At 39.7% G+C, this 15287-nt stretch overlaps 1 protein-coding gene across 5 annotated transcripts in view; it reads left to right on the top strand.

The window, feature by feature from the left end:
• Positions 1-15287, top strand: part of rbm26 (RNA binding motif protein 26) — a 68249-nt gene that overhangs the window by 14681 nt on the left and 38281 nt on the right. For all 5 annotated transcript variants that reach the window (XM_062975496.1, XM_062975498.1, XM_062975499.1 and 2 more), the window contains exons 5-10: positions 161-378; positions 3996-4256; positions 5317-5556; positions 9205-9342; positions 10089-10229; positions 12513-12621. In XM_062975496.1, coding sequence (XP_062831566.1) covers positions 161-378; positions 3996-4256; positions 5317-5556; positions 9205-9342; positions 10089-10229; positions 12513-12621 — 1107 coding nt within the window. The remainder of the gene's footprint in view (positions 1-160; positions 379-3995; positions 4257-5316; positions 5557-9204; positions 9343-10088; positions 10230-12512; positions 12622-15287) is intronic.

The raw sequence follows: 15287 nt of genomic DNA, 5'->3' as shown, positions 1-15287 counted from the left end.
TAATGAAATTTAGAATACCATTTCCATCAATGGAAAGGTTTTGATGACTGTATCCATCACTTTTTATACAGATGGGTTTTTTGTCTTTAATGTAAATTGTAAATTCCAAATTTAATTAGAACATAGAGTGTGTTTCTGTATAACAATTTGAAATATTTAGAAGCAGGGATGAAAGAAAGAAGGACGAGCGTTCTCGCAAGAGAGAGTATGATCGGAATCCTCCACGGAGAGAGTCCTATAGGGACCGTTACAACAGAAGAAGGGGGCGAAGCCGGAGCTACAGTCGAAGCCGCAGTAGAAGTTGGAGCAAGGAAAGGTTGCGGGATCGAGACAGGGACAGGAGCAGAAGTCGAACAAGAAGCAGAACAAGGAGCAGAGGTAATTATTCGCCTTCATGTTGCCTTGCTTTTACTAGCAAACTGGAGATTAAACCCCTTATAAGGGATATAGACACATACATACATTTGTAATAATGAAATGTATGGAGACATAATGTATCTCATGAAAACCTTGCATTTATATTTTTCGAAATACAGTAGAGTCTCACTTATGCAACATAAATGGGCCAGCAGAAACGTTGGATAAGCGAAAACGTTGGATAATAAGGAGGGATTAAGGGAAAGCCTATTAAATGTCAAATTATGTTATGGTTTTACAAATTAAGCACCAAAACATCATTTTTGAAATCGAAAACACCTGGAACACCAGAGTTGGGAACACACTGATATACTGTAGATTAATCATCTCTAGAATCCCATGTTGAGCATAGAGGAATGGCAACACTGGAAAACCAAAGTTTGCTAAACATTTAATACTGATCAACTGTCTCCAGAATTTCATCTGGAGCTGGGTGGCTCTGTGTTGGGAGGGCTTGGCTTGTGCCTTCCAGCCTAGCAGAATGGGGGTGGACTGGATAGCCTCTTAAGGGAGGTGGTCTTTGCATTTCTAGGATTCTGTGCCTCTTATTCTTGCTTGGGTTGAGAAGGTAAAAGAGGGAAGAGGAGGAGGAGGAAGAAGAGAGAGTGCATGGGGGATAACAAGGAAGGGGAAAGGGAGAGAGAGGATCTGGAGCAAAGTGTGTGTTTGTGTGTGCAGAAAGAAAGGGGGGGGTCCTCCACCCACCCGGCCAGGTAAGGAGACGACAGAAGGCAGCCAGCCCCTCCGCCCTGCTCGCTAGCCGCGGCTCGGACTCACCATGCCCTCCATTTAAATTTATGTTTAAATAATATAATTGGTGCTTGTCTTTGTTTATTGATGTATTTTATTTTGTTACTGTTTTGTATTTGATATTTCTGTGAGCCGCCCCGAGTCCCCTTTGGGGGAGATGGAGGCAGGATACAAATAAAGTACTACTACTTCTTCTTCTTCTTCTTCGCCCTTTCCCAAGCCTGAGCCCGCTGCCTTGGCTTCTCTTCTCTCCCCCCCCCCCAAATTTCTTTCTTCCATTAATGAGCCCCCTTTCCCCCTTGATTTGGAAACAAGGCTGAGTTGGAGAGATGTTTCCAAAGTAGGAGAGCGAGGCTCTGTGTGTGCCAAGAGCAGAGAAAGAGGAGAGCCATCGCGTTTCCTTTTCTCCCTCCCTCCCTCCCTCCCTTGCATACAAATGGCCCCCCAACAGGACGATTCACCCCTCCCCTTCCCTTTGGAGATGTGCTTTCCTCTTCCTCCCAGTTTTTTCCGCATGGGAAAGAGAGCCACCCACTCTCGCCTTGGATTGAACGAAGGAGCACATATCAAAGGGTGCAATGTTTCCAATCGACCACAAGATGATGACGGTTAATACAGACTTTAGGATAAGCAAAGGTTGGATAGCGAGACTCTACTGTAGATAATTTGTTAAGATAACATTTCCAAGCTTTTTGTTCTTTTTTGTTATGTTTTTAAAAGTTATAAGAAGGCAAACAGTGTCTCAACAGATTCCACAATTCTGGCTATTTGTCTGTATGAGCGTAAATTGTACCGAAGAGGGTCCACTTGTGAGTGAATAAGCATGGTTTGATATTATTCTTTAAAATGCTGACACCCTGCAGCCAACACACTAATGCAGAGGTTTCAAGCTTGTGGCCCGCCAGGTGTTTTGGACTTTAGTTCCCAGAATTCCTGGCTAGGACTTCTGGGAATTGGAGTCTGAAACATCTGAAAGGCCACAAGTTTGAAATCTCTGCACCAGTTTGTAACAACGACATTGGAAAACTCTGATTTTCTGGATTTGAACACTTTCACTCATTAGCATGCAGTGGTTGGACATTGTACATACATTGCTATGACTTATTTTTTTCTATGCCAGAAATTCCATACCTCTGAGATTACAGTTGAAAAGAATGTAGTGTGTTGCCTTGGGTTCTTTGAAGGAAGAGTGGGAGATAAGTACAATAATATACAGCTTTCCTTTAATTTATTCAAAGTATATACACTTTTAAGAAGACATGGCATTCTCTTTTGTATGACAATGATGTTTTATTATTATTTTATGCATATTTTAAGGTATAGTGTCATACTATGTTTATTCTTCCACAAGTAGAACCTCTTCAGTAAGGTTTCCCTCATGCCATAATTGTGGAATCTTTTGAGACACCTTTTGACCTCTTAAAACTTTTTAAAAATTTTGTACCCTATAGGTAGAAGTGAAAATGGTATGTTAACTTTATTTAAAATACCTCTCTTCTCTCAGTTAAATTTAGTAGGGAGGAGAAATCCAGCAAAGCTTCATTTAGAGAGTACGGGATTTAATTAATAGAAGGTATAATCTGACCATCCTGATATAATGTAGTTGAAAGAGTGCAGTAAGAGTGTATCTGTAAGATCTCAGCAATTGTAGACCATTGGCTTAGGTTTCTTTCCTGGGCATGTTTAAGGAAAGAATGCCTGTCTAACAATAGACACCTTTGATGAAGTTGATCTTATCTTCCTCAGTCAACAGTCTCAGTGTGGTGTAGTGGTTTGAGCAAGACCAGGGTTCGAATCACTGTTTAGTTGTGGAAACCTAATGCGAGTCATACTCTCAGACTCAGAGAAGAACTGAAGCAAACCCATTCTGACCAAATCTTGCCAAGAAAATTCTGTGATAGGGTTGTCATAAATCAGAAACAGATTCAAAATTACACATCAACAACCTCAGTCAAACCTCTCTTCTGATTTTGGACAGAACCTTTGCTATGAAAATAATGTTTATTTTCCTTGACCTGTCAAATAATCCAATTGAAGTGAGTGAGATAACTGTTAGAGAGGATCTTTTTGGTAATGGTCAAGAACCTCCTTTTTGGGGGGGTTTTCTGCCAAGGCAAATACCTTTCTCTAAACTTTTCAAACAGTTTGTGTTTTAAAAATTGGATCTGATCTTTCTCTTTTAAAGTGGCAATTTATTCTGGGGTCTTTTATTTTTTTTAGTAGCAAGCTTTCATTTTTAGTGTTCATTTTAAATTATTTTCTATCCTTTTAATACTACTTTTTATTTTAGCATTTCTTTTAGGCAAATGGATTATATTTCTGAATAAGAATATTTCTAAATATTTTCTTTGTGGTAGGATAAATGGGACCTGTTCATCCCCTGGGTTAAAATGAAAGAAAATGATACCAGGACAACTTCCTAGGTTTGGCCTACAAACTACTAAAAGCTAAAGATTCTGGAAAAAAGTTTTAATGTATGCATTAACAGTCAAATATTGAACACTGTATGCTGTGTTTCAGAGGAAGAATAATTAAAATGATTAACTAATCACATTTTCTCCAAACAATTTGAAATTATTGCAAGTTATCTTGATTTAAATCCCAGTTGGTGTAATAAGAATCTCATAAGATTATTTACGATAATTTCAAATGGCTTGGGCAAAACGAGATTAGTTGACCATTTTAATTATTCTTACTCTGAAACATAGCATGTAGCATCTGGTATTTGTTGATTTTAGTTAAATTGGTCAGCCAGCACATTATTAGACATGTTATGTACTTAAGATTCATCTTAAAATGTTAAAATCTTTCCAAACATTTTCTTGCAGAGCGGGATCTTGGGAAGCCAAAATATGACTTGGACAGAACAGAACCATTAGAAAACAATTATACTCCTGTTTCTTCTGTTACAAACATTTCATCTGGTCACTATCCTGTACCTACACTAAGTAGCACTATAACAGTTATTGCTCCTGCTCACCATGGAAATAATACTACTGAAAGTTGGTCGGAATTTCATGAAGAACAGTTGGACCATAGTTCCTATGGTAGACCGCCACTACCAAAGAAACGGTGCAGAGACTATGATGGTAAATTTAGAAAGGTTAACCCACATATTTATATTGTGAGCATTTTTGTGATTGCTGTATAGGTGGCCTATTCTTTCACTGGAATTCTGGTAAAGAGTCCCCATGAAAATGGGAAAACCATGGATATCTTTTGGGCTTCCAAACTGTATTTAACACACACAAAGTATCTTCGCTGGCAGTATGGGTGATCCTGGCTTGAACTCATTTGCACAGATATCATTCCCTTCTTGGGCAGGCGGGTGAAGGAGGAGGGAAGACAGGTGGTAGGTGGTGTGTTGGTTTCCAGGAAGGACAGAGGTAGTACCACTGCTGTAAGAGCAGCTGCTGCACCCACTTCTTGTTGCCATTTCCCTTCCCTCATCAACTTGTCCCAGTTCCTGCCTCTTCTGCCCTTCCCCATCTTGCTCTCTCTGTCCACTGTAGAAATCAGCATACCACCCAACCTCCCTATTTGCATTCTGTCATGTCCCCTTTCGAAGTGAGTGCACAAGTGAGAAACACAGGTGCACCCTTGGTCTTTGCATGCTCCTGTTCATTCCCGTTTCCTTCCGCCTGCCTGAACAAGCAGGGGAATTCACTTGCAGCCAATGCACCAGTTTGGTTTCCTACATTCAACCAAAGAGTTGATCCTGAGCAAACTTGACTTAATAGAACAGATCTTGAGATGGATAAAAGTATCAAAGACTCTGTTAGAATTGGCATATCAGCAAATAATCAAGTCCACAACAGTTCAATAGCAGATGTGGAGAGACAACTGTTTTTTAATCTTAAAATCATTCACTGATTGTATTTACTGCTAATAAAATGGGCGTTCTTGCATTACTTCAAGATAATTATGAGAATAAGTTTACTATGTATGAAAAAAATAATATTCAGTGTTTTCAAGTAATCAGTATTTTATATGTTATTTTGTTAAAAGTTAAATAAAGTAGAACAAAGATAAAATAGGCTTATCAAAGTGCAATGTCTAGAAAAGAAACTTAAGCTTAGCGGGAGACTACAAATTTGTTTCACATAATATTTCAAGCTTTCTTAGTAATCCTTTGTTTTATCATTTCAGAAAAGGGTTTCTGTATGAGAGGAGATATGTGTCCTTTTGATCATGGAAGTGACCCGGTAGTTGTAGAAGATGTGAACCTGCCGGGCATATTGCCTTTTCCTGCACAGCCCCCAGTTGTTGAAGGACCACCTCCTCCAGGACTTCCTCCCCCACCACCTATTCTTACTCCTCCTCCTGTAAATCTTAGGCCTCCTGTTCCACCTCCAGGCCCTCTACCACCTAGCCTTCCACCTGTTACAGGTAAAATGCGCCTTTTAAAAATTCTAAGTAACTTTTGTTTTATATAACTCACTTCTTAGGTATTCTTAATGATGGAGTTTGCTGTATATACTTGTTTAAATTGAGAAATTGTAAGTCAGAAAATAAGTTGATTTATCCATTGGTCAGTGGTGTCATTAGAGTTGGTGTCACCCACAGTAAATCATGACAGAGATATGGGTCTGGTGCCTAGCATAGTGCATCCCCTTCTTCCAATCAAAGATGGATGAGAGGAGAAAAGGTTAGCTGATTTCCAAAACGGAGAGTCTTGGGTTTCTCCCATCATTTTACACACTGACCACTGCTGGCAGAACTAAGGATGGGCAGGTGGTTGGAGAGGGAGAGTTCATGTGACCACCTTTTGGGATGAGGTGGGTGCAGGACAGCATGCTACCTGGATCCTGTTTGACAGCATCGTGTTGTTGGGGCTTCTCCTGGGTTGGGCTTGATGGCTCACAGTGGCTGTGCCAAAATATTGTCGTCCCCCCAATGGCTGTGTGTTAATGGTGTGGGCGGAGGGGAGAGGAAGCTTGTTGACTGTAGGGAATCTAATCAGCAGGAAAAGCCATTCTCCCTTACCTTACTCTTGGGAGATTGAGATCTGCCTGCTGGCCATTGCCCCTCCTGTCTCTTCTCCACCCCACACCCTGCACACTCAGTGCTGAGAGAGCTACTAGTGTCACGACCCAGGCTGCAGAGCACCAATAACCATACACAGAGGCCAGAATCTATCTAATATCTTTATTAAGGGAATATATAAAGTTAATAAAAGCAAGTGTAGGAAATAGTTCAGAAGTAGACCTTTCAGGGAAGGTCAAAATTAGTCCAAAGTAACAATGTCCAGTATGAAATATTAAGGTCCAAAGTTGTAATCCAATAACCGAAACACTCACTTTGCCAAGCAAAGTGAGGGGAGATGACAAGGTCCTTTAGTCCATGAAACTTGAGCAAGGCTAGGAAGTAACTTGATTCTTGGAACACAAGGCTTGAAACAAGGCAACAAGAAACGAGGAGCAAGAACAAGATCCGTGGTAATTACTTGGCAAGGTCCGGGAAGCAAGGCAAGATCCGGGGAGTAAACAAGGCTGGGAGCGGAGGCTTGGAAACAGGAACGAGGCTTGGAAACAGGAACGAGGCTTGGAAGCGGGAGTAGCGCTGTCCACACACACTACTCCAGTAGCTGACGAATTGACTCCGCAAGATTCCTAAAGGGCAAGGAACCTAAATAGGTTCTCGTTTTCCCACCAAAGAACACTTCTCTGGGGAATCAGAAACGAAAGTCAATCTCTGTGCCCAGATGTATGACTCCCTAAAATTTCTCATGGAAGCAGGCTTAATCATCTGAATGCTTTGCTGCGATTCTCAGGCTTCTGCGATTAGCCTGCTGAACTCCTTTTTGTTGCTGATAATAATTACGGCGAGAAAATGGGGGAGATTTTGACTCAGGGCTTGTTTGGCAGATTTCTGGAGGACAAACCTCCTGCAGGTGCAAGGGCTCCAATTCTGGCTGGGAAAGTTCCCTTTCTGGCTGAAATGGTGGAAAACCCAAGTTTTCCTCTTCATCCGTCACAACAGCACTAGGAACGGGACTACATGGCCCATGAGTCATCACAACTAGCAACTGTAGAACCCACTACCCTTTTCCTCTTCTTCCCCTGTGCTTGCTTCAGTTCACTTTCTTTTTCAAAGGCTCTTTGCTTCCTTACCTTAATTGATTCCCTACTCCTATTCCTCTTCCGTGTTTCTTCACGTCAGCTGTGTTCTCTCTAGCGCATCCCAGCAGAAACACGCCCTGCCACTAATCTTTTCCTCTTGCTTCTCTCACTTCTCCAACTTCTTTTCCCCATCCCTTTTCTCTCCTTTCTTTACATGTTCTCTCAGGACAGCTTTTGACTTTTTCCACTTTGCTCAGAGGATATGGTTCCTTTTTTAAAGGTTAATACTGTACTTTAACTTATATATAGAAAAAGTAACCATCCCCTTCTCTGGATAGAGTGGAGAAAGGACAGTAAATTGTCAGTTAGGGGTGGTTTGGATCTTTCCCCTCTGCAGAATGACTCAACTTATCCTCAGTCATATCACAATTGCAATTTTAACCTCAAAACTTGCCTTCAATTTACACATGAGGCCAACTTATACACAAGTATAGATGGTATGTAATGTTTCATGGAATTGATTTCTTAGCCTATGTTGCAGCAATTATTTACTCTGGATGTAGAATAAATTAGTCATGCTTGAATTTTGTTTATTTCATCAGGGCTGCAGAATGCTTTAAACTCTTCGGAGCAAGTAACAGCAGCATGAGAAATGAATATTTGTGTATATTAAGTTTATATATTGCTACATAGTAATTCTTTGAATGGTTTATAACTTAGCTTCAAATCAATTGAAGGCATAATAAATAATAGAGTAAACAATAATCAGACAAATAATTTAAAACATTTTATAGCAGCACAAGACAAGACTGAAATGCTGCTACAAGTGCTTGAGATTAAAATGCCATTAAGATAAACGGTTGCTGAAATAAAATGGTTTTTCATCTGCCTTTTAAAATGACATGAGAAAGAAGACAGAGTTAACATCTGGGTTTTCCATCATTACAAGACTACATTTTGTAGCAACCTGCTACATCTCAAAATAGATTAAAATAGGTTAAAACTTCTTATTGTGTGAGAAAAAGAGATGTACACAGAGGTGCACCTTTATCTTTATGGGGTCTAGAGTATGTTAACACTGAAGGCAAAACTCCCACATTTGAAATGGATCTTGAAAAAAATTGAAAAGTCAGTGCATATCTGTCAGATGTGCATTATTATAGATTCTTTTGCCTGTTTCAGTTTAAATTCTGATGGCTGAAGCATGGATTTATTGAAGTTCAGGCAGTAATCTGGAATCACTAATAAGTACTTATTCCCTCTCACCAGCAGTCCTCACCTGAAGCTAAAGAGAACTCTCTGATAATAGTTATTAGTGAATCATCATGGAATGGATGTTTACTTCCCTGGTGGCTATAGACTTGAACTATTTCTAGAGGAGTAACCAGTATTCATGTGTTGCACCAAAAACAACACATATTTTGACATCTTTAAAGACTAGCAGACTTTATTTGGCATAAGTTTGAGATCATATCAAGACTGTTAGCTGCGCATAAACAGCATTAGTTAAAACATATTATATGCTTAAAATGGTCTTAAAATTCTTTGACATTTGGAAAAAAGTGCATATTTGTACCATTGAGTTATACATTAGCTGTTTACTTCTGAAAGCCTAGATTAGAAATAGACAAAGTGTGGATTGCAGGGTACTTGCAGGCCTCCAGGCCATCCGTGGTAAAAAAAAACCTTAGGAGAAAAAGATCTCCCCAGTCCTTTTGAGGCCAAGGCATGCCTCTAAATGTGGCAAAAATGCCTCCACCACACTCTCTAGAATGGGGTTGGAGGTATTTAGAGGGTTTATTTTGTATTTTTAAATGGTTTTCTTTTTTTCTTTTTTTTCTTTTTTTGCAGTGGTGGGTATGGTGGAAAGGGTGCAGTCTCCAAGACTGCAGTCATGGTCTACATAGAACTGGATTATGTTTTGGTGGTTGCTTTTTCTTCATTTTTCATGCTTTGTTGCATTGTTCTTTGGCAGGACCACCACCTCCTCTTCCTCCTTTGCAGCCCTCTGGTATGGATGCACCTCCAAATTCTGCAACCAGTTCCGTTCCTACAGTTGTAACAACGGGTATTCATCACCAATCACCTCCTGCTCCACCCTCCCTTTTTACAGGTGTGATACTAAAATTGTTTTGCTTTTGATAATATATAATATTCTTATTATAATTACAGAGATTTTGTGGCTGTTCAGATATTGTAAGATGAAATCTAGTGTCACACAAATGCAGTAGGATTTTGTTTTCCTTCTGCAGTTCTCCTTTGACTTTACATTTGCTCTTTAGAGGATTCTGATCTATATGCAGCAAATTTCAAGGGCATGTAGAGGGAGCAATCACTCCCCTGGTTCTATTGATAAAAAACATGTCATCAGGAAGGTCTAATTGGCTAACATCTAATTGCCCCACAAAGGAATATTGTTATTGGCACAAGAGTAAACATGTAATGTTGGATAGTAATCTGCCCTTTTGAATAAAATGCTGTAGTTTCATAGCCAAGGTCATGAGAAAATGGGATGTGATGACCTATTTCTGGGAGCCTGATGATCCATTTAATATATTTCTTTCCTTCGGTCGCATATTGAACACATCAAAATACTCTCGCATTGAAAACTTTCAGCAGGATCTAAAGAGCTGCTTTGATTCATGCAGACTCGAATGGGCGTCTGATCTCTCTTCCTTGAATAGCGGAGCCCAAGATACATTTTAAGAAGTACATTTGAACTTCTTGAATTTCTAAAACACTGTGTTGGTTTTATGGCAGCAGAGAATCTGTTGTATGTGGTACTTATCCCTAGTTTGAAAATGTGGGCTTCCATGGCCCTTGTACATTTTATTATAACTAGATTTTTTTATTTAATAGAAACATATGATACAGATGGCTACAATCCTGAAGCACCAAGTATAACCAGCACTTCAAGACCCATGTATAGACACAGGGTGCATGCCCAAAGACCAAATCTGATAGGACTTACATCAGGAGATATGGATCTGCCACCAAGAGGTATTGTGAAATATTTCTTGAGCTCTGGTGTTATGACTCTTATTGGCTTAAAGTACAGATGAACAGATGCGTGTGGCTCTTAGCAATTAAAGTGAGAGCTCATAACTCTGTGCCCTTTTCTCTCCCCATCTAAGTTGCAGGTTGACTGGGAGGAGCAGGATTATTATAGGGAGGTAGACTGAAGAGTGAGCATTCTCTGTGTTCTGTCTTCAATATCAGTGTAATCTTAGGTTGGCCCTGAAGAGATGTCATTAGTTTACTTCCTTGGTACATGCTTTATAATGAGAACAAATAGACATCAATGCCTACTACAACAGTAGTTCTCAACCTGGGGTCCCCAGATGTTTTTGTCCTTCAACTCCCAGAAATCCTAACAGCTGGTAAACAGGCTGGGATTTCTGGGAGTTGTAGGCCAGGATCAGTAATGAACCAAATGAAGATTAAAATTGGGATGGAGAGCCTGGTACCATGCAGACAATAATCTCTCACCATTGGTGCTGCTGTCTGGGGCTGATGAAAGGTGCCATGCAGTAACATCTGAGAAGGTGCAGGCTTCTCAAAAGCTGGGATGAATAGTAAGAGGGGTTTCTTTTGGAAAAATGTATTTTTAATTTGCGTAGCAGATACCTAGTTATACATATTTGGCTTATTAACTAATGTGGGGATGGAAGGAGAGGGAAGAGGGGATTGAAAGTTGCAACTGTAAGTTGAGCAATCTTTGTAATAGGAAAATGTGAATTAAAATTAATTTGAAAAAATGGGAAATGAGAGCAATGCATCTTACAGAAAATGAGTATCGTAGCAGTCCAATATTTAGTCCCAACTTTTGCACTTTGTGGAAGATTCTTAGGTTCAGTTGAATTTTTGCTAACAAATGTCTTCCTGCTTTCTTACAGGAATTAGGCCGATCTGCAGGGGTATTCAGTATACAATCTTGTAGAAGGATTCACAAACACATACACCCTCCACACATACACACACACACACACACACACACACACACAAACAACCTTTCCATATTTTGTTGTGTTTTGAAGTAAATTTGAAATAGCTTAATTTGTTATTGTAACTACTTGATCTACATAAATACTCAAAGTTTTAAGATGACAATATTATTTCTTCTGCAGCACAATACCAAATAAACAAAAGCATAATTGCACATATTTTTGTTGCATAAATATTCACCATGTTTGCTGCAACATCTCATTGCAGTGAGTTTGACTTGTTAGCCACAACTATCCTAGGTCCTTTTAACTTCAGTGGGTCTACTCCAGTTAGATTTATGCTACAACAACAACAATACTTTATTTATCTCCTGCTTTTGTCCCTAAATGGTACCCATATACATATAGCAAATAAAATCATCTATAAAATAAAACATAAGTAAGCATTTAAACCCATTTAAACAGTTACTATTGTTGTGGGAACTCCTCAATTCAAGTAACACACTTCACTCATTCCAGAATCATTCCAGAAAACTACACAACACAAGCTCTTGTAAAATGTTTGCCTTAAATGTATGGTGCAGATGATGGTCCTTATCTCCTAACAGTACATTCCTGTAGAATGTAACAGACTGTAATCACATTTGGCTTGTTGTTCATGTTACAGAAGTGGAATTCCCATTTTAATTTCCTTGGACATTCTAAAGGAGGGTATTGATGTACTTTCCTAGAGAATAAGGGCTAGTCTAGTAGGAACTAGAAGATCTTGTTCCTTACAGAGCTAAGAACAGAGCAGTTTGCCTAGAGGAAGCTTATTTGATGTTTGCTTGTGATTTAGGGAACCTAAACCCTGGATATCAGAGGATTGTGTGATAAATAGGGTTTGAAAAAGGTTAGGGAGATCCATGTGGAAGATAGTAGCATGTATAGACTTGCAATACACCAGTGATCTTCTTTCTATCCATGTTACAACTGCCTCTCTGTCCCCTCCCTTCTTTGAAAAAATATTGGAAAATATCAAAGGAATCCCTTTCAGGCTTCAAGTCGTAAGCCATCTGCTAAATATCTAGAGTTGAAAAGAAATGTTGCTTTCTGGGCAATGTATTCTGTAGTTGCCCTGTGGGGTTTCTTATACTTCCTTTTGAAGCATCTGGTTTTGGTATCTGTTGGAGACTAGTGCTGAACCAAAGGGACCTTGGTTTTGAAGACATACAGCACATAGTACGTTCCAAAAATGCAATAAGTCAGCTGATAGTAATAAGGAGAGAAATTCCTACTATAAAATGCACAGACAAACATCCTTTAAAAATTAATCAGTGTACTCTTTTCTTCCACACAGAAAAACCTCCTAATAAAAGCAGCATGAGGATAGTAGTGGATTCTGAGTCCCGGAAAAGAACTATTGGTTCAGGTGATGGAGTTTCAGTAAAGAAGAACTGGTTTGACAAGTGAGTAGTTGTTCGATCTGTTAGCCATATATTAATGCCTGGAATATGCATTGTATTTCAAATTTGCTTCTCTCTTTTGATCTTGTATGGTATACAATTTTGGTTTAAAACAGGGTTGGGGAATGTGCGACTTGGGGACTGCATGGCGGCCCTGAAACCATTTTGTTTGGCCCTTGGTCTCCCACCTAAATGCTGACCAAATACTGACTTAAATATGGTGCCTTTAACAATCCTTGCAGAAACTGGATTTTAGATAAATATTGAGGAAATTACAGAACACAGAAAAGACGTCAGGAGTTTGCTACTTTGTTTTATTTTGCTGGAAACCACCCTGAGTCCCTGTGGGGAGTTAGGGCAGGTTATAAATAAAGCATTGTTGTTGTTGTTACTATACAAAAGTTGGGCATGTTCCAAATCTAAGATGCAGGATTAGAACAGCCATTAAAGCAAAATAATTTGTACCCAAGACCTTGCAGCCATGACTGCTGTGGGTGAGGGAACATCTTTGGTGGCTTTCCTGGGTAGAGACCAGGGTTAACCGCCTGGTGTATGTGCCTGCTGAGGCAGGACACCAGGAAGAGCAGGGCCAGAGGTTTTATAAGCCCTGCCTGCCTTCCTCTGGCTCTCTTTCTGCTCTTTCTGAGGCTGGATCAGCAGGAGTGCTGCATTGCTCCATAGGATCCCTTGTCATGATATGCATTCAACCTTTTTGACTGGTTGCAGGATTGGCACAAGGATGAAGGTGGGCTGTTGAACTGCAGGAGGTGAAAGACAGGTTGCTTTTTCTAGGCCTTTTCCTGCTTGCTCCCACTTGTTCCATGACCCATTGGATAATAAGGTTGTAATTACTATGCCTTTGCCTCTCAGGAATTTATCTTACAATTTGGGTTGTTTCTGCCTATGGCAATTTTGGCATGAATTTCCCAGCAGGGAATAATGACTTCGGGGTTGGGGTGGCCACACTAAGCTGAGTTTATCTCCTCACTCAGCCTTAGGGTCTGCTGGGTTGCCTTGAGCAAGTTACACGCAATCTCAAGGAGGCTTGCCCATCCTCTTTTTAAAATAAATCCTTAATAAATTGTTGCCTTGGGTGAGCCACACAACCATGGCCTTAAGTCACAATTACGAGACTGCAGAGGAAGGTGCAGACAATTCCTCCTTTAAAATAAATTCATACTATTTACTCCCGAGCTGCTTCCGAGTTCCTCTCCTCGCACAGGCGTGTTCTGCTTCTTCTGCCCTTACTTTTGCCGGCATAGCCAAAGCCAATAAGTGTGTGCACACAAAGGCCTGTGTTGTGCAGCCTTTGGAACTTTCAATTTTTATTATATAATTTTCCATTTTTAATAATATTTAATGTAATTTTATCATAAATAAAGGTATGACCTGTGACTAATGTTAGACATATCCAAATGGCAGGAATCTTTTTTCTACATTGCCCTCTGTACTGAAAGAGAAAGGTATGGTATCTTGACCTATGTATATAGGAACACAGCAGCAGTCACTGTTTAACATTCATATACAAATCCCAAAGGAAATTTCTGAGCCATGGACACAAAATCTAAATTTTCCAAATAATTAAATGAATTAAAATTAAACATAAAATAGTAATATTGGGAAGCATAAAACCTTTAATCTATGTCTGAAAACACACAGTTAAACTTAAAAACCTACAAAGGTTGTAATAGTTTAAATCAGTGGTTCTCAACCTGTGGGTCCCCAGGTGTTTGGGCCTACAATTTCCAGAAATCCCAGCCATTTTACCAGCTGTTAGGATTTCTGGGAGTTGAAGGCCAAAACATGTGGGAATCCACAGGTTGAAAACCACTGGTTTAAATGCTTTTGCAAACATTTAACTTGGAGCAAAGGCAAGGCAGCATTTGCACCACCACAGTAATTTCCCATGAAAAGCCATTCCAAATGGGGGAATGGCGTTAGTGCCACAAAGAAGACCAATATCCTGTTAAGAGTGGAGCACCCCTCTGGTATAGTTACTTGGCATCAGTATGGATGCTGCTACAGCAGGAAGCCAAAACTGTAAATTTATTTTATGTATTTCTTTCATTTACATAGCCTCTTTCTTCCAGAGGGGAACCCAAGATGACAAAAAATCACCCCAAAACAATAAAAAATTAAACACAATTAAAATTACAACAAAGCATTAGATTAAAACAATATAAAATCAAGCTTTCTCTCTCTCCTCAGAATCCTCCATGTAAGTAACTGCATGTTGAAAGGTCTTGACTTAGCAGGCAAAGTAAAACAGAAGGGGCAAGCTTAGCCTCCTATAGAAGGCAATTTCAGCAGGTGGTATGATGGTGATGATGATAATGAAATAATTATAATTAATGTTACTTGTTACTTGCCTATCTGCACAGCTCAAAGCTGTGTACAACACAGTCAAAACACATATACCAAACTACATAATACAATGATTAAAGTTTAAGACATGATACATTTAGAATGCAAATTTAAAATTCACAGTTCAAATTTGACTGGGTAGACCTGTCAGAAGAGTAGGCCTTTACTTGTGTCTTAAATTTTCACAGCTCATTTAGCTGTTGGAGCTCTTCTGACAGATCATTCCACAGTCTCAGGGCAGATAATTACAATGTTCTCTGGCTGAGGGTTGCCGGATTCTGGCTGGTTGGAGCGAACCCTCCTCC

Source organism: Anolis carolinensis, chromosome 3 (genome assembly GCF_035594765.1).
Source record: "Anolis carolinensis isolate JA03-04 chromosome 3, rAnoCar3.1.pri, whole genome shotgun sequence".
Lineage (NCBI taxonomy): Eukaryota > Metazoa > Chordata > Lepidosauria > Squamata > Dactyloidae > Anolis > Anolis carolinensis.
Note: the sequence above shows the minus strand (reverse complement) of the source record. Positions and strands in the feature narration are given on the sequence as shown.